The 24,685-nt window shown below is 47.0% G+C and overlaps 1 protein-coding gene across 1 annotated transcript; it reads left to right on the top strand.

Annotated features, from left to right (window-relative positions):
- The first annotated feature begins 1,075 nt into the window (after positions 1-1,075).
- Positions 1,076-23,314, top strand: LOC121149292 (E3 ubiquitin-protein ligase TRIM31-like). Its single transcript, XM_040969803.1, has 8 exons — positions 1,076-1,297; positions 6,381-6,587; positions 13,602-13,697; positions 16,260-16,490; positions 18,520-18,542; positions 19,015-19,136; positions 21,064-21,138; positions 22,788-23,314. Exons 1-8 carry the CDS (start codon positions 1,076-1,078, stop codon positions 23,312-23,314), a joined length of 1,503 nt encoding a protein of 500 aa, XP_040825737.1.
- The last annotated feature ends 1,371 nt before the right edge of the window (positions 23,315-24,685 follow it).

Here is a 24,685-nt window from a genome sequence, read left to right as displayed (position 1 = left end):
ACGGAGAACAGTTCCACAGAAGACAGATGACTGCAGATGGAGTGTGACAGGAAGAACTCCACCAGGATGAAAAACAACTTGGAAATCAGAATGATCTTCAGAAAGATGTTACTGAGGTCAGCACAGTGCAATAACAGATTAGTTCTCTGCCTGCAGTACTAACATCTCATGTGGATGCCAGTTCAGGAACCAGCTGCTTTGTTTCTGATCCAGCTCCCTGCTGATGTGCCTGGGAGCACAACAGAGGATGGTCTCAGTGCTTGGGTCTTTACATCCAGGTAGGAGACCCAGAAGGAGCTCTGGGCTTCTGGCTTTCAACTGGCTCAGCTCTGGCCATTGTGGTCATCTGGGGAGTGAACCAGCAGATAGAAGCTCTTCTTTCTTTGTTTCTCCCAATTTTTCTATATCTCTCAAAGATAAATAAAATAAACCATAAAACAAAACAAAACAAAAACAGAAAAGTTTCTTGTGTCTTACACTTGAATAGGAATCCCTTGTGAGAAGAAAGTATGAGGTGGTGATTCTATTTTCAAAATCTTCACAAGATTCTTCAAAGTGAGGAGCCACACTATCTGCAATAGATCTGATTTCCTTCTTTCTCCCTATACATGTTCTATATATTTATGGACTGGCTCCATCTGCCTGTGATCTTGCCAGAGATGCTTGCCAGTCCTCCTACTCCCTTCCTAATGCTGCTTGGGAGTCTTCTGTGACTGGACCTTATTGCACTGGCCTTTCTGCTCCAGTCACCTGCCTTATACACAACCAGTCCAAAGTTCAAGACCATTTATCCTGTTGATAATCAGCAAATATACTTTTTGTATAGCCATTTGTTCTCATGTGGTGACAAGAGAAAATTGTCCTGATCCCCTCTCTTCAGAATGCTCACTGGATTGAGATCCTTACTCCTCTGGATCAATTTATTCTCCCTTTTCTCTTCCTCCCACCTTGTTCCCATGGTTGATTGATGGAATTTTTTTACTTCTACCTGCCCTCTTTCATTCTCTCTTCCAACAAGAGTGTGCAACACAAATTTTTGCATTCCTGCCTGTATAGGGTCAACCTTGCTTCTGTCATGGCCAGCCAAAGTTTTCCCACCAAGCTGAAGCAGGAAGTGACCTGCCCTATCTGCCTGGAGATTCTACGAAACCCTGTCACCATTTACTGTGGGCACAGCTTCTGCCACAGTTGCATCACTCAGCTTAAGGAAACTTCTAAGGATTTCTTCAAATGTCCCCTCTGCAAAAGTTCCATGAATAAGGATTCATTCTTGCCCAACTGGCTATTGGGGAATCTGGTGGAAAGAATTCAAACTATGGATCCCTCTGAGATGTGCCTAGAAGAAGAAAAGCTGAGATGTTAAAAGCATGGAGAGAAGCAGCACTACTCCTGTGAGGCAGATGGGAAACTTCTCTGTATGATGTATCATGACTCCAAGGAGCACAAATCCTGTAACACCAGCCTACCAAGCTGCCAAGCATCATCAGGTAGGCACTGGGGCTCTCCTTTGCTCATAGGAGTTCAGTCAATATCTTTAAAGCTGTTGACTCCTTTCTGTGGGTTTGTTCTCTGTGGCTCTGGTAAATTATACTTACCCAGGCATACAAACTAAGGTTCTAATCTGGGGAATGTCTGACCATGCCAATCATGGAATAATGGACAGGGGAAAACAAGTCAGGAATCAGAATCAACATGGAGAAGGAAGGAGAAACAGGATAATCATAACACACAGCAAAGATTGAAGACATATGAGAGAAGCTCCGCAGAGGTCATGTGGCTACAACTGGTATGCACCAGGATCAAGGACTATGTGGAAAACACAATGATCTTCAGAAAGGATGTTCCTTAGGTCAGTGTAGTGGAGTAACAAGTTATGCCTTTGTTAATATCACTAGCATTCCATGTGGGCACCAGTTCGTGTCCCGGGTGTTACACTTCCAGATCCAGCTCCCTGCTGCTGTGCCTGGGAATGTGGTAGAGGATGGCACGGGGCCTTGTGCCTGCACAACTACATGGGAGACTCAGAGGAAGCTCCTGGGCCCTGGCATTGGACTGGCTCAGTGCTGGCCATTGTGGTAATCTATGGGGTGAACTAGAAAATAAATAACAGCCCTCTCCCTTTTGTCTCTCCCTCTCTCTCTGAAACTGTCTCAACAATAAAAAAAGAAAGAAAGAAATCCTAAAACTAAACAAAATAAAGCAAAAACAAAAAGGAAGTAAATTGTTCTTCCACATAACTGGGAATCCCTGAAGAGAGGAATAGTATGAGACAGTGATTTTTGTTTCTTTCACTTTTTCACAAGAATGTTCAAGTGAAGAGCCACATTACCTGGAGTAGATCTAATTTCCATCTTCCTCCCACATGCATGCTTTCTCTCTCTGTCTGTCTCTCTCTTCCCCTGGACTTAGTTTCACTTGCCTGTGACCTTGCCAGAGAAACCTGCCACCCAACCATTCCACCTCCTTCCTAATGGTTCTGGGAAGTTGGGAAGTCCTCTGTGACTGGACTTTAGTGCCCTGGCCATTCTGATACAGTCACCTGCTTTATACACAACCAGTCCAAAGTTCAAGACCACTTATCCCATATACAATCAGCAACCATACTGTCTCAGTACCATTTGCTCCCAAGTGGTGAATGAAGAGGATTGTCCTGTTGTTTCCCTTATCTTCAGAATGCTCACTGGATTGAAATCCTTAGTCCTTTGGATCAGCTTGTTCTCCTTCTACTTTTCCTCCCAGCTTGCTTCCACGGTTGATTTACATACTCTTTGACTTCTGCCTGCTCTCTTTCTTTCTCCAGCAGCATCCACTGCCAACTTACAGGATTACTGTAGGCTGGGGTCAGCCTGTATACTCTTCCATGGCGAGCCAAAAGTTTTTCACCAACCTGCAACAGGAAGTGACCTGCCCCATCTGCCTGGACATTCTGCAGGACCCTGTCACCATTGGCTGTGGGCACAACTTCTGCCAATATTGCATAAGAAAATGTCAGGGCGCGAACCATGCCGGATTTCCAGCCACAGCTTCCGCCGCTTGCGGCGGAGGCAGGGACGCCGGCATCCCCCTAGCCAGGGGGCAACTAAGCCCCCTCGCGAGTAAGTACCCGCGAGGGCTGGCGAGGGAGCTGGGGTTCAAAACCTGGCTCCCCTCTACCCCCGTCAGCTTTGGGCTGACGGCAGGGTAGGCTGGGCGGTTCGAATGTCCGGGCAGGGGCGGGGTTAAACTCCCATTGGGGGTGGCGCCCCATGGGAGCCGTTCCTTCCGGCGCGAACCATGCCGGATTTCCAGCCACAGCTTCCGCCGCTTGCGGCGGAGGCAGGGACGCCGGCATCCCCCTAGCCAGGGGGCAACTAAGCCCCCTCGCGAGTAAGTACCCGCGAGGGCTGGCGAGGGAGCTGGGGTTCAAAACCTGGCTCCCCTCTACCCCCGTCAGCTTTGGGCTGACGGCAGGGTAGGCTGGGCGGTTCGAATGTCCGGGCAGGGGCGGGGTTAAACTCCCATTGGGGGTGGCGCCCCATGGGAGCCGTTCCTTCCGGCGCGAACCATGCCGGATTTCCAGCCACAGCTTCCGCCGCTTGCGGCGGAGGCAGGGACGCCGGCATCCCCCTAGCCAGGGGGCAACTAAGCCCCCTCGCGAGTAAGTACCCGCGAGGGCTGGCGAGGGAGCTGGGGTTCAAAACCTGGCTCCCCTCTACCCCCGTCAGCTTTGGGCTGACGGCAGGGTAGGCTGGGCGGTTCGAATGTCCGGGCAGGGGCGGGGTTAAACTCCCATTGGGGGTGGCGCCCCATGGGAGCCGTTCCTTCCGGCGCGAACCATGCCGGATTTCCAGCCACAGCTTCCGCCGCTTGCGGCGGAGGCAGGGACGCCGGCATCCCCCTAGCCAGGGGGCAACTAAGCCCCCTCGCGAGTAAGTACCCGCGAGGGCTGGCGAGGGAGCTGGGGTTCAAAACCTGGCTCCCCTCTACCCCCGTCAGCTTTGGGCTGACGGCAGGGTAGGCTGGGCGGTTCGAATGTCCGGGCAGGGGCGGGGTTAAACTCCCATTGGGGGTGGCGCCCCATGGGAGCCGTTCCTTCCGGCGCGAACCATGCCGGATTTCCAGCCACAGCTTCCGCCGCTTGCGGCGGAGGCAGGGACGCCGGCATCCCCCTAGCCAGGGGGCAACTAAGCCCCCTCGCGAGTAAGTACCCGCGAGGGCTGGCGAGGGAGCTGGGGTTCAAAACCTGGCTCCCCTCTACCCCCGTCAGCTTTGGGCTGACGGCAGGGTAGGCTGGGCGGTTCGAATGTCCGGGCAGGGGCGGGGTTAAACTCCCATTGGGGGTGGCGCTTCATGGGAATGACCCTTCCGGTTGAGAGGCGGGGGCAGAGACCCAGGCCTTGGGCGGCCAGTGCACCAAGTGGTGCCAGGCTCTGCCTGCTGGCCGCCCAGCGGCGAGCTCTGGGGTTTTGAGGATATGAAATAGGTGCTCTGGGACACCCAAAAGTAAGACCAGCGGTAGTGTAGGTGAGACACTAATTTCTGGTGATTCCCAGGAATCGGGACATGAAACCTTAATGAAAGTGAGGGACTGAGAGATGAATGTTCGGACTAAGCAAACCTTAGCCCACTAGTATGACTGGAACACAGGGTGCAACACAGGACATGCCCGGCTTGGATTTGGCTCCAACTGGTTCACATTAAGCACAAAGTTGAGCCACAGAGTCTAAGGCAGAGGTCATGACAGGTGGACGGGGCTGCGGCAGGGTCTGGATACAGCTATCCTCTCCCTTGGCACAAATGTGGATTGGGAAAAGAGGTACCGGGCCGGGCCAGACACTAACACGTTCTGGTGCTCTGGAGTACCAGGGTGGATGTGGGGCGGACTAGGCTAGGTCCCAACCTCAACTTAGCCATGTACAAGCCATATGGGGGCATGGATGACCATGGCCAAGCTGCAACACTCTACAGCAAGAACCAGAACGGGATGATGGCCAGTTAGGAAAGACCACTGTTCCTACAAGGACAAGAGGCGAACTGGCACATCGACCCACTGACATGCGCGAAACCTGGCACATGGAGGGGTTCTGATGGAGGAGCCCAGGCAACTCCTCTGGCAAGACACAGACCCTGCAGGCCAGCACAAGGAACTTGCAAGGCAACAGCCAAGAGGTCATTGAAAGTGTCCCACTGGCATGCATTTGGCTTGGGTCGGGGGCAGACCAGGCTGAATCTGTTCATGTCATCCACTGGTAAATCTGACCGCCAGAACAGAATGTGGGTCGAACCAGGTCCGGTCGTAACAAAAGTAACACGCAGGCTGGAATGCCAAGGTGAGGTAGCCTGAGCCGGATGCAGCCGCAGCACCCAACCAACACAAGTGAGAACCAGGAAGGGAGGCGGCAGAGCTGACAGGAGAAAAAGGGGAGGCTCCCTAGCTGAACAGCAAGTTACACTGAGGAGCGGGAGCTGGGTGGGGGGTAGACTAGACCAGGCAGGGACACAGCGCCTGTGCACCTCATGGGGACCAGATTGGGTGATAACCAGGCTAGGCTGACCAATCCCATTGGAGTAAGCTACAACCAGAGTTGGTGAGGGTTGTCGGGCTTAGTTGTAGCAACAGAAGGGTAACGGGGACAGACTGGGCTAGTATGCCATATATACTGGCAAGCCAGGGTAGGAGGTGGGCCTGGTTGAGGCTACTGTGGGCCGCCCTGACTGGGCTGCAACTCCTACTAGTTCGTGCGAGGGACAAATGCGTCCAGGGTGGAACCAGGCGGGACTGTAAGAAGACACGGGTGGAGACAGAACCGGCCCAGCAACTGCAGCCGCCAGCTGTCCGGGGCAGTGGACTGTGACGGACCCTATGCTACTAAAACAGCAGGAATCTGGACTGGGAATACCTCAAAATTTCTTCGAGGATCTTCCCATTCGAGACACCGGACTCGGAGTCCTAACCAGGGAAAGACAGGACAAATCAAGCAACAACCTCAGCCATCTGATGGCAGCAGAGACTGGGCAAATGGAGACCCTAGACGGGACTGTGTCAATCAACGAACTCTTCAATGACCACATCATGATTGGGGTGGCGAGACAGGCAACGACCCATGGATAGTGAACTATTGGAACCACTTGATCGAGTATCTCGAAGCGCACCCCACTCCCGGGACTTGGGGTGGGCGGGAGATTGGGTGGGGCTTCTTCCTCTATATCCCCCTTTAGACCTTGACCCTTTTTTACCCCAATTAAATTTGTAAGGATTGTCAAAATTAAAAAAAAAAAAAAAAAAAAAAAAAAAAAAAAAAAAAAGAAAATGTCAGCATAAGGAAACTTCTGGGGATCATTTCAAATGTCCCATCTGCAAGTGTTCCGTGAGAAAGAACACATTCATACCTAACTGGCAGTTGAGGAATCTGGTGGAGAAAATCCAAGCTGTGGATTCCTCTGAGATGAGGCCAGAAGAGGAGGAGCTGAGATGTTCAAAACATGGGGAGAAGCTGCACTACTTCTGTGAGGAGGATGGGGAACTCCTCTGTGTGGTGTGTCGTGACTCCAAGGACCACAAATCCCATAACACCAGTGTGATGGAAGAAGCTGCCCAGCATCACCAGGTAGGCACTGGGGCTCCCCTTTACTGATGGGAGTTCAGTAGAGATCTGCAAGCTGTTTCCTCCTTCCTGTGGGTTTGTTCTCTATGGCTCCTTCAGGTTCCACTTAACCAGGCCCACTGAGCTTAAGGTTCTAATCTGGGGAACTGCTGTCCATGTGAATCAGGGAATAATGGAGGATGGAAAAGACACATTGTTCCTGCTTATCTTTAATCTATTTCCTTTCTTTCATTTATTATAATATAAGTATTGCTACTTTATAATACAGTTCCATAGGCACTGGCTTATCCTTTACACCCTCCTCTAAACCCTGTGCCTCCACATTAACTTCCTCTATATCATTACAATAGTATGGTTCTTCATAAACATTCATAAAACCAACATTGCAGGCTTGGACAATAGCAGAGTCCTACATCCTACTGACAATATAGATGCAGCAATTTCCTTGGGGGTACATCTTTGATCTTGTATTAGAAATGCATACTGCATCATATTACATCTGAGCATGATCATCTCCATTACACAGTCACTACACATCTCCCTAAGTTAAAAACCACAAAACAAAACCAACAACAGGAAGAAAAATAGAAATTTACTACCCCATGAAGTTAAACAACATGCCACTTAGTGATCAATGTGCTGCTGAAGAAATGAGAAAGAAAATTAAGAACTTTCTTGAATAAAATGATGCTACTATATTATCCTTTATCCAATGAAGACTTTAATGAGGAAAAAAACTGTTTTGAAGAAACAAAAACATCATTTGATAGAGTTTCTGCTGATCTTTCTTGGTGAGATGTGCCTCCCGTAGGTAACAAATAGATGGGTTTCACTTTGTAATCAAGTGCAATAATCTATGACATTTCACTGGTGAGTTTAAGTCATTTATATTCAAGGTTAATAAGAGTATTCTTTGGACTTTACTGTGGAAGAATTTTATTTATTTTCAAAACAAAGGAAAACTTTTCTGGGTACATTAGTCTGGACTGAGAATTGTTTGCTTTGAGAATCTGAAATATATCACTCCATGCTCTTTTCATCTGTGGATTTTCTTGTAAAAAGTCAGCTGTGAGTCTGATTGCCATTCCTGTATATGTCAAATCATTTTTTTCACATGAACATCTAAGGATTTTTCCTTATGTTCAGCTGAATAGAGCTTGATTACCATATGTTGTGGTAAAGATCACTTTTGGTCAACCCTGAAATGGAGTTCTATGCTTCACCTGTTTTTTGTTTCCCAATTCTTTTTGAGATTAGGGAAATAATCCTTTATTATTATATTAAACACATATTTTCAACAGAGCTTCTCATTCTGCACCTTCTGGAACACACCCATTACTCTTATTTTGGTCTTTTAATTGTGTGTCTCAAATCTTGAACTTTTTAAAAAATCTCTGTTTCTTGTTTTTTGGTTGTTTTCCATCTATGACAAGAACTATGTTCCGATTCTGAAATTCTTCTGCCTCATTCATTCTATCACTGAGTTTTTCAACTGAATTTTTAATTTTCTCTATAACATTCGCCATTTCCAATAATTTGGCTTGGTTTTATTCCAGTGTTGCTATTTCCTGTGTAATGTATTTCTTAAAATCCTGAAATCCTGCATATCCTCCTCATTGTTGATAAGAAGCTTCTGTGTCCCCCATTTAACTGGTGTATCCTTCAGTTAACGCTGAGTTAAGCAAAGGCTTTTGCTCATTTGCAGGGGAATCTTCAGTAATACTCTTTTTGGCTCCTGGTCTTTGCACTTCTGGTTAGCATGCTCTTCTCCTTAGGGCAGGTTTCTAAGCTGAATTGCCAACAGATCTACATTTTGATTTTACTTAGTGCAGTTAGTATCCAGTTCTTCGCTTGGAGTCACTTGTGCCACTCCCTCCAGCGAGTTTCATGCCTGGGCTCTAGTGTTAATCTTCCACCACAATCTCTATTGCCCCAGATCCTGGCTCATCACTTTCCACCTCCTGTGATTCCATGATGAGCTTACATATACCTTTGTCCATACAACCTTTCTCCCATTGCCTGTTGAGCAGTTCCCAGGATAAGGGAGATACCAGGAGTCCTAAATAATTAGGTTGTTGGTAGTGCTGATCTTGCCAGCACCTGCTGGCCATTAGGTCTTAGGATCACATGAAACTTTTGACCTAAAGAATGCCAAAATCAGCATTATTTTTCCCTGTGGGACCAGTGTAGTGCACTGAACTTAGTGACTTCACTTCCAGCACATGAAGCTCATTTCTGTCTGTAGTCTCAAAGCCCTTGCCACAATGTACAAAATGGCACCTTATGTGCCACTGGTGGAGGTCTGGATCTGCTGTCTGTTAGGTATGGGGGATACCTGAACCTATTCTGAGTGGACTCTGAAGGATGTCCTGTTGGTGCAATACACTGAGCCATAAATAGTTCTCTCTGAGCTTAGTGCATGCACAGTCTTGACTCATTGCCTTTGCCTCCCTACACAAAATGGTGCCCAATGCAGCTCTGGTTGGGTCTCTGCTGTGAAATCCACCATGTTCCTACAATGCCTGATTGGGTTAAGCTGGTCTGTCTCTGCTCCAGGTTGGATCAAACAAATCAGTGGAATGAACAGTTCTTTGCCTGGGTTCACTTGCTGAGCTCCTGATGAACACTCCTTTCCACCTGGCTGTTGGTGGAACTCAAATCAACACTGACTGCTGCTGGTGTATGTGGTCACTGCAACACCACACTGTTTTCTCCACTGTTTCCTATTGTCCATCCTTCTCCAGGTGCTCCTCTGCCATTGACCTGTTCTCTCCTATTTCCTGGAATGTTCCCTCTTTTGCTTCACCCTGGCTAATGATTCTCCATCTGGTTAAATATGTTCTTACCCTATTCCACCATCTTGATTCTCCAAAACAGATTTTTCAAAGATTTTTTAAAAAAAATTTTTATTGGAAAGTTAGGCTTAGAGAGAATAGGAGAAACAGGGAGAGAAAGATCTTCCATCCATTAGTTCACTCCCCAAATGGCTGCCCCAGCCCTAAATGAGCCAATCTAAAGCCAGGAGCCAGGAATTTCCTCTGGATCTCCCTTCAAGTTCAGTTTCTCAAGAGTTTGGGCTATCCCCTGCTGCTTTCCCATGCCACAAGCAGGAAACTGGATGGAAAGTGAAGTAGCCATTACTTGAATCAGCACCATGGTATCTTGGCACTTGTACCAGGAGAATTAGACAATTAGTTATCATATCAGGCCCCATGGATTAAAGAAGAAGAAGAGAAAGAGGAAAATATGGAGGAGTCGGAGACAAGAAAGAAGAAGAAGAAGAGAATGAAGAGGAGGAGAAAGAGGAGAAGGAGGAGGAAGGGAATTTGTTTTTATGTGAATGTCAAGTTAACAGAGAGAAGTAGAGAAAGATCTGCTGGTTCATTCCCCAAATAGCTGTAATTGCTACAGTTGAGTTGATACTAAGCCAAGAGCCAGGAGCTTGGAGCCAGCAGCTTCTTCTGGGTCTACCATGTGGGTTCAGGGTCTCAAGAAATTGAGTTATCCTTCTTTGCTCTTCCAGGCTATATGCAAAGAAGTGGATCAAAGTGGAGCAACCTGGACTTGAACCAGTTCCCACAGGGGATGTTGGCAACTGAAAGGGGACAGATTAGCCTATTGAGCCATGCACTAGTCCCAAGGTATAAGAGTTTGATTCATGTGGTATCTAATCTTTTGGGATTCGCTCATTTCCCTTAGCATTATAGTTTCCAGTTGTGCCCATTTAGCCACAAAGAACTGCATTTTGTTTTTTTTAATAGCTGAGTAGTATTCCATGGAGTAGATGAACCAAAGCTTTCTTATCCAATCTTCTGCTGATGGGCATTTCGGTTGCTTCCATGTTTTTGCAATTACTGATTGCGCTGCAATGAACATAGGGATGCATGTTGGTTTGTCGTAAAACAGGTGTTTTGGATATATTCCTAGGAGTGCTATTGCTGGGTCATATGGTATGCAGATTTTGAGTTGTTTGAGTGTTCTCCAGACTGATTAGATAGCACATGTTTGCCTTGATTTAACCTGTAATTTTTGTATGGTTGTTTGTTATTTTTTTGAACCTGTCATTGATACTGTCTCAACCCAGATGTTTCGAAGAATGGAACTTGCATTATTTTTAACATATTGTTTACCCAATACTATGTCAATTAATTCCATAATGTTGTATATTGATACTGAGGCCTTGTTGGGGCTTTTAACTGACCGGATCTTTACTCTGTTAGACCTATCTTCAGACCATAGGAGGTCTCCCCAAGAGGCCACTGAACTTATCTGGACAATAAGACGCTGAACTTTATGCTAGGCATGTGTTTGCAAGGAATGAATCTCAACTGAACTTGAACTATGGTTATGCAACAAGGTGGAGGAATCCGCCATGGGGGGAGGGGCATGGGAGGGGTGGGGGAAATCCCCAGCGCCTATAAAACTGTACTACATAATACAATGTAAGCAACAATAAAAAAAAATTAAAAAAAAAAGAGTTTGATTCAGAAGATATCAACACCACACTGAGGTCTCTAAGATGTCATTATGTCAGATGCAATTTGACATCAAGGAGCAGCCTCCTCTATGGCTCCTCACCAAGTTCCCCCAGCAGAAACAGAAGAAAAAAGAAAAGAAGTGAACAATTTGTGTCACTAACTTTCTTCCATACCTTGACCCTCCCCACCCTAATTAGCGATGCACATAGGCATGCAAACCTCTCCACTATGTAAGCAATATAAAAAATAAAATTAAAAATATAAAATTGGGCCCGGCATGGTGGCACAGTGGTTGAGGTCCTCGCCTTGCATGCCCAGGAACCCATATGGATGCCGGTTCTAATCCCGGCTGCCCCTCTTCCTATCCAGCTCCCTGCTTGTGGCCTGGGAAAGCAGTCAAGGACGGCCCAAAGCTTTGGGACCCTGCACCCGTGTGGGAGACCCGGAAGAGGCTCCTGGCTTCGGATCGGCATAGCATCGACCGTTGCGCTCACTTGGGGAGTGAATCATCGGACGGAAGATCTTCCTCTCTGTCTCTCCTCTCTGTATATCCGCCTTTCCAATAAAAATAAAATAAATCTTTAAAATATATATATATATATAAAATTCATAAAAAAAAAAAAACGTGGCCTCAAATTCAGACTTTCAGTTGAGTGTGGCTTTAAAAGATTCTCTGGGGTTCTCTGAACCTCAGATGCATCAGCTATGAAATTAAACTGACGTCTTTAAAAAAAAAAAGAAAAAGAATTGTGGAATTCCTCTTAAAAAATCCTGTCTTTCTTGAATGAAATTAGAAAGACTACTGAAGCTCATGCTGTGCAGTTCTCCTGGAAGCTTGCAGGGCAGATCATGGTTAATGTTTTTCTGAGACAGAAGTTGTGCATTTCAAAGTATAGAGTTGATGTCTTGAAGTAGGGCCTGGGTAATATGATTTTTTTGCTTAGCTAGTATGTATATGAGACTGAAAACTCACTGACATGAAGTCCATGGTGGTATTTATTGCCCTTCCCACTTTTCTTTGAGTCCCAAGAGTTCCTTAAAACTCAGCTACATTGTTTGATAAATCAGAGGAGGCACACATATGTAGGAATATTCCTTCTATCTGTATTAGCAGCTATAGAGAGAATCTCATCTGCACAATTAAAACTATCTCTTTTGAAATGAAAATGTGACTCTAAAATGAGTTGACCCAGGTATACTATCTTCCAGTAAAGAAAGGAGCTGAAATCCAAATAATATAAAAGTCAGGCTTATTGCATTGATAGTAGGCTTATAAAACAGCTTATAATTCAATTCAAATAATGCACATCCTATGGAGAAGGCTATGATAGTAGCCCCCTAGAAATGTTTGCATGCTTTTGGCAGGGTCCATAGGATGGGTAGGTAGTGACTTAGGCTATCCTTTCCTTTCAAAGACTTTAATAAGAGCAGAGTTAAAAAGGTCTTGCCTTTGAACTGGCTTTGATTATCCTTCTTTCAATATCTCATCCTAGTACATGTCTATGCATGCTACTGACAGAGGCAATTTAATCCAGGGAATTTTGCCTCTGTGCTTGAACCATGAGAGTAGTGAGCAAAATACAATGCAAAGAGAGAATTGGGAGCCAATCTTGTTCCTTCAACTCTGGCAACATTGACATTGCAGATCATTGCCAAAACTGCACAAGCAACTTCAACGGTTTAGACAAAAGATCACTGGCAAGTGCAGGAGTCAGAAGTGCCCAGTAACTACCCCCCCGTGTGCCAGACAAGCAGGGTGTCCATGGCTGATGGCACCCTGAAGAATGCACAGTGAGGAATTCCAGTGAGCAGGAAGCAAAGAAACAGATAAGGCATGTGTGCCCAAGGGGGAAAAAAAAGAGTACATACAAATATTACAACCTTTCAAGTGGACATAGTCTAAATAGGGACCCAGACATAGCTTGACTCAGAGATTATAAACTCCACATTGTAGTAAACATAACTGATCATGCAAATCTTAATTGAATTGGAAATAAGGGGGATAATAAATATAATCAGATATCCACAAAAAAAAGAAAAAGAAAAAATATTTATTTGTTTAAAAGGCAGAGTTAGAGAAAGAGTTAAACAGAGAGAGAGAGAGAGAGAGAGAGAATGAGAGAGAGAGAAATCTTCCATCTTCACCATCTTTACTCTCCAAATTGCTGAAATGGTTGGAGCTGAGTCTACCGCATAAGTGTAGGAATCCAAGGACTTGGGCCAGTCTTCACTGTTTTCCCAGGGCATTAGCAGCACACCCCAAACATACCTCTTAAAACTGTTGGCAGAACAGCTGAGGAAAAGGTCATGGGAATATTTTTTGAAGCACCATCCTAACATTGTTCGTAGTCATAGCAACCCTTTTATCTTTTAGGCCACTTAGGTTCTGATTTCTCCCTTTGCCCCCAACTCAAGGAAGCAGTGTGGATTAACACTTACTCCCATAACTCCCTGGAGCCTTTCATGTGCTCTCAGGAGGTTTTTATGTGGCCAAGAGAAATCCTGGCAGAGCCTTGTCTGAAGGTCCCTCTCCCCACAGGAACAGATCCAGGTGCAAGTGGCAGCTTTGCAGCAAAAAGAGCAGGAACTGGTGCATATAAAGGCTCAAGACGAAAAGAAGATCAGCAACTTCATGGTAAGTAAAAAACTCCACCCTGTGTTGCTTTGGTTTTGATGTGTCAAAGGAAAAAAAAAAAGATATGAAAGCAAAATAATACTGGAAAACCCTCTGGAAAGATGAATTTTAGGAAAATTCTCTCTTTTAAAAATGCTCATAACAGTTTTATTTACAGTATAGACTAGGAAGAGAAAACTTAAACATCCACCAGTAGACAATAAATATGCAAATATACTGTATACATTCAATGGAATGCAAATGACAGTGTATGGTTTAACTCACACAGCACTACAAAAATATGTGCAAAATGGCAATAAAAGATATGATTATTTTAATGCAAAAGTAATTTGAATTTGTTTTTTTCTAATAAACTTTTTCCATGAAATTCATTATATTTTTTGAATGTCTAAATTTTTTAAGACATAGTTGATAAGGGTTTGAAGGGTTGAGGAGACCGTTGTTTACACATTTTCTTTTTCTTCTTCCTGTAGGTGGTAGTGGCAGGGAGGGGACATAAGGGGAGAAATCATGCCCTGCCACCCAATTTCCTCAGTACCCAGAGATGGGAAACAGCCAGCCAATGTCATCCCAGGATCCCCATTGTGAAGCATTTTCTGAGTGTTCTGTTCTTGTGGTTTCAATAGTTCTGAGGTGGTAGTGATATCAGCATTTCAAGGATAAGGAAATCCTTCCAAGATCAATTGTCTGACATAGTCTACCTCAGAGTCTCCATTCGCCTCACTGCAGGAGTTGATCATTTTGCTGTGCTTTCCTTCTTGTGCAAACCAATGAGTCCTACAGCTTAGCCAAGCTCTGTTCACCACACGATCGGCCCTTACATACACCAGGGAAAGCTCTAGCCCAGTCAGGAAAACCCATAATAACTCCCATGGGACCAGCCCACACGTCTGGTTCTTGTGGCTGCCAGCATGTGGAGTGGACTGGTCCGTCTGTCCCATATCCCATTCAGATGCTGTAGACTGGCCCCACCTGGTCTGCTCCTACTCCACTTTGTGATGGTGGGTCCTACCACCCAACTTGGCACAGTCAGCCCTCAATCTCAGCTCTAATGTCAACTGGCTGGTCCTGAGCCTGACCCAGCCTGACCCAGCCTGACCCAGCCTGACCCAGCCTGACCTGGACAACATGTTAGGTCTCAGATCTGCAAGATCGGCCACCTCCAGACCTGAGCCACATGTATGATGACAAATACTACAACCTGGCCTGGTCGGGTTTGGTCTGCTCCTTGCGTTGGTTCTTGTGCTTACCTGAAGGGATTACATGATGACAAAGGAGTGCCCCCAAGCTCCTCTATGTGGACTCTTCCCAATGGGGATCCTCACACATACTGGTGAATCTTTTTTCCAGCCTGACTTAGGCAGCAACAGTGGCTTAGGCAAATTCTTTAAAGCAAAAGTGATGATATAAATGACAGTGTGACACTGATCTCAAAGGAAGCGTTTTATTAAAAAAAAAAAAAAATCAAGACTGGAGCAGAAGAGTGACAGTGAGAGGAGAGAGATTTGCTGCACATTGGTTTTCTTTCCAATACCCTCAGTGGTGAGGAGACAGTCCAGGCAGAAGCCAGGAGCTCTGAGCTTCATCCAGGTCTCCCATGCAGTGACAGGAGCGCAGTGTTTGGGCTGTTTTCTGTTGTCTTCCCAGGTGCTTTAGCAGGAACTGGATTAGAAGCAGAGCAGCCAGTACTTGAACCGGCACTCAAATATGGGATTCTTTCATTGCAACTAATTGTTTAATGGGCTGCACCACAACACATGTATGGGAAGTACTTTTTTTTAAGATTTATTTATTTTCCATTACAAAGTTAGATATACAGAGAGGAGGAGAGACAGAGAAGATCTTCCATCCACTGATTCACTCCCCAAGTGAGCGCAATGGCCAGTGCTGCACCGATCCGAAGCTGGGAACCAGGAACCTCTTCCAGGCCTCCCACAAGGGTGCAGGGTCCCAAAACTTTGGGCTATCCTTGACTGCTTTCCCAGGCCACAAGCAGGGAGCTGGATAGGAAGTGGAGCTGCCAGGATTAGAACCGGCATCCATATGGGATGCCAGTGCATTCGTGGCGAGGACTTTAGCCACTAGGCCACCATGCTGGTGGTCTGCATCTTGGTGCGGTGGGTTAATCCGCTCTGTTGACATTGGCATCCCATAAGAGTACTAGCTTGCCATCTAGCTGCTCTATTTCCAATCCAAGTCCCTGTCTATGCACCTAGGAAAGCAGCAGAAAAAGGCACAAGTGCTTGGGCAACTGCACCCATATGGGAGATTTGAATGGAGTTCCTGCCTACTGGTTTCAGCCTGGCCAAGCCCAGGCTGTTTGAGCATTTGGGCAGGGAGGCAGCAGATAGAAGATCTCTCTCTTACTCTCTCTCCTTTTTCTTAGCCATTATAATAAACACATCTTTATAAGGAAAATGTTTGTTCTTCTCACACCCTCTCAAGCCCTTACCTTGTTCTAAGTTGCTACTCAGTATAATCAAATACAAAAATTAAACTGGAATAGCAAGGGTGGAAGCACAGCTGAGGACATCTCTTCTGTTTCTCTGTACCTCACCCCAGACCCAGGTGGAGTCTGAGAAGCAACGGATCCACACAGAATTCAAGCACCTGCAGCAGATACTGGAGGAAAAGAAGAGCATCTGTTTGTCTGGCATTGAATGTCTGGCTCAGGAGGGCACCAAGGAGTGTGAACGCTACAACACTGCCACCCAGGCACAGCTCAACTCTCTCAAGGACACCATCAATTCCCTGAGTACCAAGCAGCAGATGCCACCCAGACAGCTGCTACAGGTGATTCCCTCCAGGGCAGAATCCATGTGGTGTGGAGTCCCTCCCTGGTCTGGTCTAGCACCCAGCACCTGTCAGAATCCCCAGGTTAGCCCCAGCCACCGTGCCTCTAGAGCAGAATCATTCCAGCAGAAAAAGTCAAAGTGGTAATGTATCATTTGGAAGGAGAGTATGAGCTGCATGTGTGATTTGAATATGCAAACCACATGTGAAAATTATAAATATAATGAGTTACCACCCAGTATAAATTAGAAATATAACATGAACTACATGTATAATTTAGAAATATATTGCCAGCCACATATGAGAAGCTTCAGCACGATAAAGGGCACCAGCATGCCATATGGATGCTGGTTAGAGTGCAAGCTGCTGTAATTCTAGTCCAATTTCTTGCTAACATTCCTAGGCAAGCAGCAGAAAACAGGCCAAAGCCTTGAGACCCTGCAACTACACGAGAAACAGATAAGTGGCTCCTGGCATTGGATTGGTTCAGCTCCAACTGCTGCAGACACTAGGGTGGGTGAAACAATGGTTGCAAGATAACGAGAGACTGTCTCTCTTTATCTCTGCAAATCTGACTTTCCAATAAAAATAAATAAAGGCTGAAAAAAGGAGGGCACAGTAGCCAAGAGGTTAAAGTTCTCACCTTGCATGTGCCAGGATTCAATATGTACACAGGTTCGCATTCTGCCAGCCCTGCTTCCCATCCAGCTCCTTGCTTGTGGCCTGGGAAAGCAGTCAAGAAAAGCCCAGAGCCTTGGGAATTTGCACCCACCTTGGAGACCTGGAAGAGGCTCCTGGGTCCTGGCTTTGAATCAGCTCAGCTCCCAGGTGATTTTTTAAACACCAAAACAAACAAACCACTCAAGAAATGGACATGGGAAATGGGTAGACATTTCACAAAGGAAAACCCAAATGGCAAACAAACACATGAAAAAAATGCTCAAGTTTCCTGGCAATAAGGAAAAGCCAAATTACAACATCAATGAGGTACCACCTAACACCAGTAAGAATGGCTCATATACAAAAACCACCAACAATACTTGCTGGCGAGGATGTGGGGAAAAGGGAACCCTACTCCACTGTTGGTGGGACTGCAAACTTAAAAAAACAAAAAAAAAAATAAACAAAAAAAAATCATGTGATGAAGAAATTATAAAAAGATTTCAAATTTTTTGACACAAACTAAAATTTTCTTTTTTAAAAAACAGAGACTTATTTATTTTTATTGGAAAGTCAGAAATACAGAGGAGGAGAGACAGAAAGGAAGATCTTCCATCCATGGATTCACTGCCCAAGCTGCGGCAATTGCTGGAGCTCGGTTGAACTGAAGGCAGGAGCCAGGAACCTCTTCCGGGTCTCCCCAAAGCTTTGGACCATCCTCGACTGCTTTCCCAGACCACACGTAGGGAGCTGGATGGGAAGCAGGGCAGCAGGGATTAGAACCAGAACCCATATGGGATTCCAGCACATTCACGGGAAGGACTTAAACTGCTTGACTACCACACTGGGCCCCTAATACTTTCTTTTTTTAAAGGGTATATTTATTTATTGCAGGGAAAGAGAAAGAGAGAGATTTTTCTGTTACTGGTTCATTTCCCAATTGGTAACAATGGCCAAGGCTGTACCAGATAGAAGCCAAGAATTTGTTCTGGTTTTCTTAAACCATTATGCTGGTTGGACTGTCCATTCCTTCCTTTCAAGAAAGTTCATGCAAACTCACTCTGATCTTTCTCCTGCCTCAAGGTGTAGGGTTTACTTGCTAAGGTAAGTTTCAGATAAAGTTCATCTACAAATGTCACTCTTTCTGCTCATTAATGGGTGCTCTTGATGTCTAACCACATCTCCATTTAGGGTCATGTCAGTGCTTCTTGGGGGAGTCCTCCTGGGGAGTGAGAACAACAGAGAGAGAGAGGGAATCTTAGAAATATTCTCACTCCCCCGGCTCTGCCCACAACCTCTTGCCTCCTGGGCTCGTCCCTGGCCCCATGGGTCGGCTATTGAAATCATGCTGTCTGTCTCTCTCTTCCAGGACATCAAAGGCACCTTGAAAAGGTATGATGGCCATCCCACTTGCATGTTGGCTCCTGTTCATTCAAGGTTCTGTACGTGGCATAACTTCAGATACCTTCAACATGCCCTACTCACCAACACCCATACCCTGGGACTTTCCAGTCAGAGGCATAGGCTATATAGAGGAGGATCTGAGCTGAGAAAATGAGTTGGCTGTGAGAGGCCTGAGCTGTTCTCCCCACTCCCAGGGCCTCCTGCAGGCCCCCTGCTCAGTGGTTGCCTCCTGGTCCCCTCTCCCTGCCCCACTGCTTTTCTCCTCTTCCCTTCACTTCCAAGTCTCCTTGGGCAGCTTATCACTCCAGCCCCATTTCTGTAGTGCCTGCCTCCTGATTCAATGTACTCCCTAGCCCTTGGTGCCCACTCTCACTCTGTTGGCTCCATCCCCATAGAGCTGGGTCCAGAGCACCAGCCTCACTCCCCTGCCTCCCTACCTAGCTCTACCTTGTCCTCCTAGGAGTGAAGAGATTCAGGTTCAGTTTCACAGAACAACCCCAATTCCTCTGGAACTGGAAAAAAATCTCAGTGAGGCCAAGTCCAGACATGACTTCATCATCGATAGCCTAAGGAAGTTTGGAGGTAAGGAAAAGGCTGAGCGGGCCTCTGTTCTCTTCCCTGGAAGGAGTCTCTCCTGTCAGTATTCATCATTGCACCATTCCACAGCTCTGTGTCCATCAAGAATTTTTCTTGCACTCTGTTCCATGTAATAATTGTCTATGTCCACCATCCACTAATTCTTGTGATAACCACAAAAGAAAGGTTGGTCTTTAGCCCCATGTGACTCTGAAGAGTATATCAATGGGGAAGAGGCAGAGACTTGCCTTCCCAGGGAATGCCAGCATCACAAAGGGCAATGTAACTTGCTGCATCAAAATGTCAACCTCTCCACTTACTTTCTAATGTAGCCACTGGGAAAAAAATATCTTAAAGACTTATTTATTGGGCCCAGCACAATGGCTCAGTAGCTAAATCCTCAACTTGAAACTATCAGGATGGCATATGTGCACCAGTTCATTTTCTGGCTCCTCCATTTCAATCCAGTTCCCTGCTTGTGGCCCGGGAAAGCAGCAGAGGATGGTCCAAAGCCTTGGGACTCTGCATCCACATGGGAGAACTGGAAGAATCTCTGGGCTGCTGGCTTCAGATCGAATCAGCTCAGCTCTAGCTGTTGTGGTCATCTGAAGAGTGAACCAACAGATGCAAAATCTTTCTCTCTGTTTCTCCTCCTTTGTAAATCTGATCTGCCTTTCAAAAAGAAAAAAATCAGACAGAGGAATATATGGAGAGACAGAGAGATATCGTCCATCAACTGGTTCGCGCCCTAGATGATGTAATGGCTAGGGCTGGCCAGGTCTGATTCAGGAGTCAGGAGGTTCGTCTGGTTTTTCCATGTGGGTGACAGGGGTCCAGGCACTTGGGCCATCTTCTGCTGATTTCCCAGGCCTTTTTTATGGAGCAAGATTAGAAATGGAGCAGCAGAAGTGAGTATGCAATAGAGATTACAGGTGTCAACTTTTTTCCAGGTGTCAGCTTTATGTGCAATGCCACAGCACTGATCCTACCACTACAAAACTAAAAGATATGTGGCATGCTTAGATGTTCATGGAAAACATGTATGGAAAAAGCTACACATGACCTTCAAATCTGTTGTACCAAAATAAATTAAGTTTTTAAAAATATTGTTTCAAAAGCAAAGAATAAAAAGGGAGAGATTCATTCAGTGCTGGGTCAGGAAAAAAACACAAGCCAAGAACTTAATCTTATCGGCCCTGTGTGTGGCAGGAACCTAAACCTTTGCACCATCACCCGGGCCTCCTAGGGTGCCCCTTAGCAGGAAGCTGGAATTGGAAACAGAGCTGGGCATCAAGTGTCCTAAGCAGAATGTTAAACACTGCACCCAAAGCTCAATCAAATGGGTCTTTCAATTTCATCTTTCCTTAACTTTTAAAAAATTTTTATTTATTTTCATTCTTTTCAAAGGCAGAAATACTGAAAAAGACAGGCAGAGACAGAGATCTTCCATCCACTGGTTAAGTCCCCCAAGGGACGCAACAGATGAGACTGGGCTGCTCTGAAACCAGGAGCTTCTTTCTGGGTATCCCCTGTGAGTCAGGGGCCCAAATCCTTGGGCCATCTTCTGCTACTTTCCCAGGCCATAAGCAGGAAGGAAGATGGATTGGAAGCAGAGCAACCTGAACACGAACTGTTGCCCATATGGTTGCCCCTGCACTGCAGGCAAAGGATTAGTCAGTTACTCCATCACTGCCAGTCCCCATTAATTTAGGAACCGTAAAAGAGATCTCATTAGATGTTCACTGGACAGTGCTGGGCTGTGTGGTCACTTTATAGAAGCAGGGCAGCAAGGCTGGGATTTCACGTGCACTGAGAATTTGAGAGAATTCCAGCTCCCTGTTCCCAGGGGTTTTACATCAAGGCCCTGTGGTATGATCCTGGGTTCCTTGCTCAACTTCCCTGGCCTCTCATCCCTTCTGTTCTCTGCCCCCAGACCAGCTCCAGGATGACAGGAAGAAAGACCAAGGCAAGTTCCTCCTAGACATAAGTACAACCCACAGGCAGAGTGGTAAGTAGGGGAGAGGGACTGCTTCCTATTCCTAGGGAAGAGTGAGTTGCCCAAGGGAGAAGCGGGGAGAATTTTCCCAAAAAGGGATAAGAATAGGCCTAAGATGATGTCTTATACTTTTAGACCCAAGTAACTCACAGCCACTCAAAAAATTTTCATAAGTAATCAAAATCATCAATTGATGACTTCCCTGCTCAGAGCCAGGGAAGACAAGAAATGGATCTAGATGTGTTGGATCCAGGGCATTCTCTGCTATCTTAGCTCTCATGCTGGGCAAATGCCATGATCCCTGACAAGGTCTCTGTTGGGAGGGACTGGGCTATCTCCAATGGGAACTCAGTGTTCCCACCCCCAGGTCCCAGTGGCACAGACCCGCAAGGATTTCCTCTCCTGCTGAGCCTGAGGCCAACTGAAAGATTTCCACACTTCTGTTAACAGAAGTGGAGGTGCCACCTGGCAATCACTGGGTGCTTTCATTCTTGATGCTGGTTGTTGGGTGGGAGTTGCCTTTGTGGTTTGTGGGTATTTTCCATCTTTTAAGACCAAAGTTAGCTTTCCCGCCCCAACTCCTAGGGTGCCTATTAGAGAAAAATAGTTCTAACACTGACAGAGGCTCACAGCCTGAGCCAAAATCCCCAGGTAGCATTGTGGTCTGGAACACAGGAGGATGCCTGTGGTGTTAGAGGGCAATACAAAGCCGGTAGGTGTTCCAAGGTGGACACAGCCTGCAGAGAGAGCTGCTTGATATGTGTCCTCGCCCTTACCACAGCTGCTGGGACCAATTCTCAGGTTCCCAGTCCCAACCTGAGGTGGAGAGAAAAGGGAAAAAACAGAAAAGAGGGATGAGAGGCAGAGAGAGCAGGTGGGTGGAGGAGGGGATGCTGTGGCCTCCACAGGTCTTACAGAGGTGTCAGGTACCGTGGGTGTTGTGGGCAGACATGAGATGCGCTGTGCACTGCGGGCACACATGCCTTCCTCTGTCCCTGCCCATTTTCCACTAATTGTGTGAACTGGTAGCCCCAGAGTGAGCCCCTAAAGCTTGTGCGGGCGGTGGGGATTACTGCCCTCTTATTCCCACCCTTCATATTTCTTTCTGTATCAGAAGTGGCCCAACAGCCAACCTGGATCCTCAACTCCTCACCCTCTAGATATATTCTGTCCCGAACGTTGGGTGGTTGGGTAGGTTCCAGATATCAAATGCCAGTTTAAAATTGAGCATGTCGCAAGGTGGAGCTGCTAGAAAAGCCGCAACGGTGCCAACATCGGGGACAAGGGGAGCTTCCACAGCCCCGCGAGCTCTGTGTAGCCACAGCGGGTGCTAGTGAGTGGCTGGGGGCTTCCTGGGATTGGATCTCAGGTTGGCTAAGGGGGTTGGGATGACCTAGAGGAGGAAAGGACTTGTTCTTAGCAGTCACAATCAAGCTGCCTTTTGACCTTCGCCTGGCCCATGGTGCCCTCTAGTGGACACACGAGGTCCCTGCGGCTGCGTCCACTCCCCTTCCCTCCTCCAGAGTGGAAGTCCACACAGTTCAGGCCTGCCTGCTCACAGATCTCAAAACCCGTTACCATCATCATGACTGGCAGGATAAGATCTTCCTCCGTGGGGACTTGACCCGAGGCTGCACCTCTTTTCCCTTCTTTTCTCACAGGCCCTGTGTTCTTCAATGCGGCCTCTGCCCATCCTGAACTCAGGATTTCCAAGGATCTGAAAACGGTGAAATTACACTTGACCCATATTTTAAAGCGCTCAGACGATCCAGTGGAGCCACAGCGCTTCTATCCATTCCGTTGCGTGCTGGGCTCACCAGGCTTCTTCACCGGCCACCACAGCTGGGAGGTGGAGCGCAGTGGACCCTGGGGCGGGATCTGCACTGTGGGTGTGGCGTGGGAGCAGGCCCCTCGACAGGGCTACCTGACCCTGGAGCCTGCCAGCGGCTTCTGGGTGCTGCACTTCACTGATTCCAAATGCCAGGCGCTCACTGGGAGCAACACGTGGGAGGACCTCCCGGTCTGCCCCAGGAGAGTTGGTGTCTGTGTGGATTTCGAGGGCAAAGAGGTCAGCTTCCATGATGCGGCCACCAAGAAGCATATCTACACCTTCCAGGCCTCCTTCCTGGGAAAGATTTCCCCCTTTTTCAGGCTCTTCCCTGGCACCCAGATCACCCTGAGCCCTTAGCCTCGCTGCTTGGACATCCTCTGCAACTCCTTGAGGCCAACCCATCGCCGGGTGGTAGCAGTGACATCAGGTTCCCAGCAAGAAAATGATCTCCCATCCACAGGTTCACTTCCCACGTGGCAACTGAGTTGAGCTGAAAAAAGAGGAAAGCCAGAGCTTCTTCCAGATCTCCCATGGGCATAAAGAGCCCAAGGACTTGAATCATCATCCACTGCTTTCCCAGGCCATAAGCAGAGAGGTGGACTGGAAGTGAGCAAAGGGGCCATGAACCAGCGACAATAGAGATGTTGGCACTTGCATGAAGAGGATTATCCAACTGAGCCATTGCACTGGCCCCAGTAGCCCCAGTTTAGATGTGCTCCCATTTACCCCTCTGAATCCTGTTCCTGCATCTCTGCTATATGATCACCAGCTTTAGCCTCTCTCTCTCTCTCTCTCTCTCTTCCTCTCTCTCTCTGGATCTGCATGTCCTCTGTCTAAACCGAGATCATCCCAAGTCCACTCTTAATTGAAGATTAACACACTAAATGGAGGCAGTGCCCAGGGCTTCAGGCCAGCCTGCAGAACTGACTCAGAATCCAGTCATCAATGATCAGCCCCTATAACTAACATCCTCTCACCAGTCTCTTCCACCAGTCCCTCAATAACGACGAGCCTACCTGTAGACCCCTGTAGTTGAGCTCTTTGCTCTCACATTTCCAGAGCCATGCATGCCTCCTGTGGGCCACTGTGATGATCCCTCTGATGATACCAGGACACGAGGTGTGACAACCATGCTAAGCAACTGGGACATGGGGGATACAAGGCGGGTGAAGCAATGCACGCTTTAATGAGCTCAACAGGGTGTATATATGTACTAGTTAGGTCGCCTAGACAGCCAAGTAAAGCCTCTCTAAAGATCGCCAACAAGGAAATGAAATAACATCATGAGACCTAATAGCTCAAAGTAGTAAGCATGTATTTCAAGGACAGATTCTGATGATCAAACTAATTAACTGAGGAAGGTGATATGCTTGGCTACAAGCAACTAGTGAGGAAGGAGGCACAGCAAGGCGCCACTCACCCCCACCCATGCTTGGCCAGTGAGGCAGCCATAGTTCCATGCAGGAAGTCAGCTCCCTGCTAGCACTCTCAGTCTGCTGAAAAGTGTGTGAGTTCTGGTGTCCTCAGGCATCTGATGAACTATTTTGAGGGGGTGCATTTCCGCAGGCCCCAATTGTAGGAGACAATGGGGCCCAACCAGAGACATCCCATTTCCCTTCAATAGCCTACCCAGGAAGTGGTCATGTCCTGCTCAGTTCTCTGCAAGGTCTAGGAAGTGAGCCAAAGCTGCCCACTTCCTTACTCTCTATCTGGCCAAAATAGTTACTA

The sequence above is a fragment of the Ochotona curzoniae genome, unplaced genomic scaffold (genome assembly GCF_017591425.1).
Source record: "Ochotona curzoniae isolate NIBS_2020 unplaced genomic scaffold, NIBS_Ocur_1.0 contig_1942, whole genome shotgun sequence".
In the NCBI taxonomy this organism is placed as follows: Eukaryota; Metazoa; Chordata; class Mammalia; order Lagomorpha; family Ochotonidae; genus Ochotona; species Ochotona curzoniae.
This window is presented reverse-complemented; position numbering and strand designations above follow the sequence as displayed.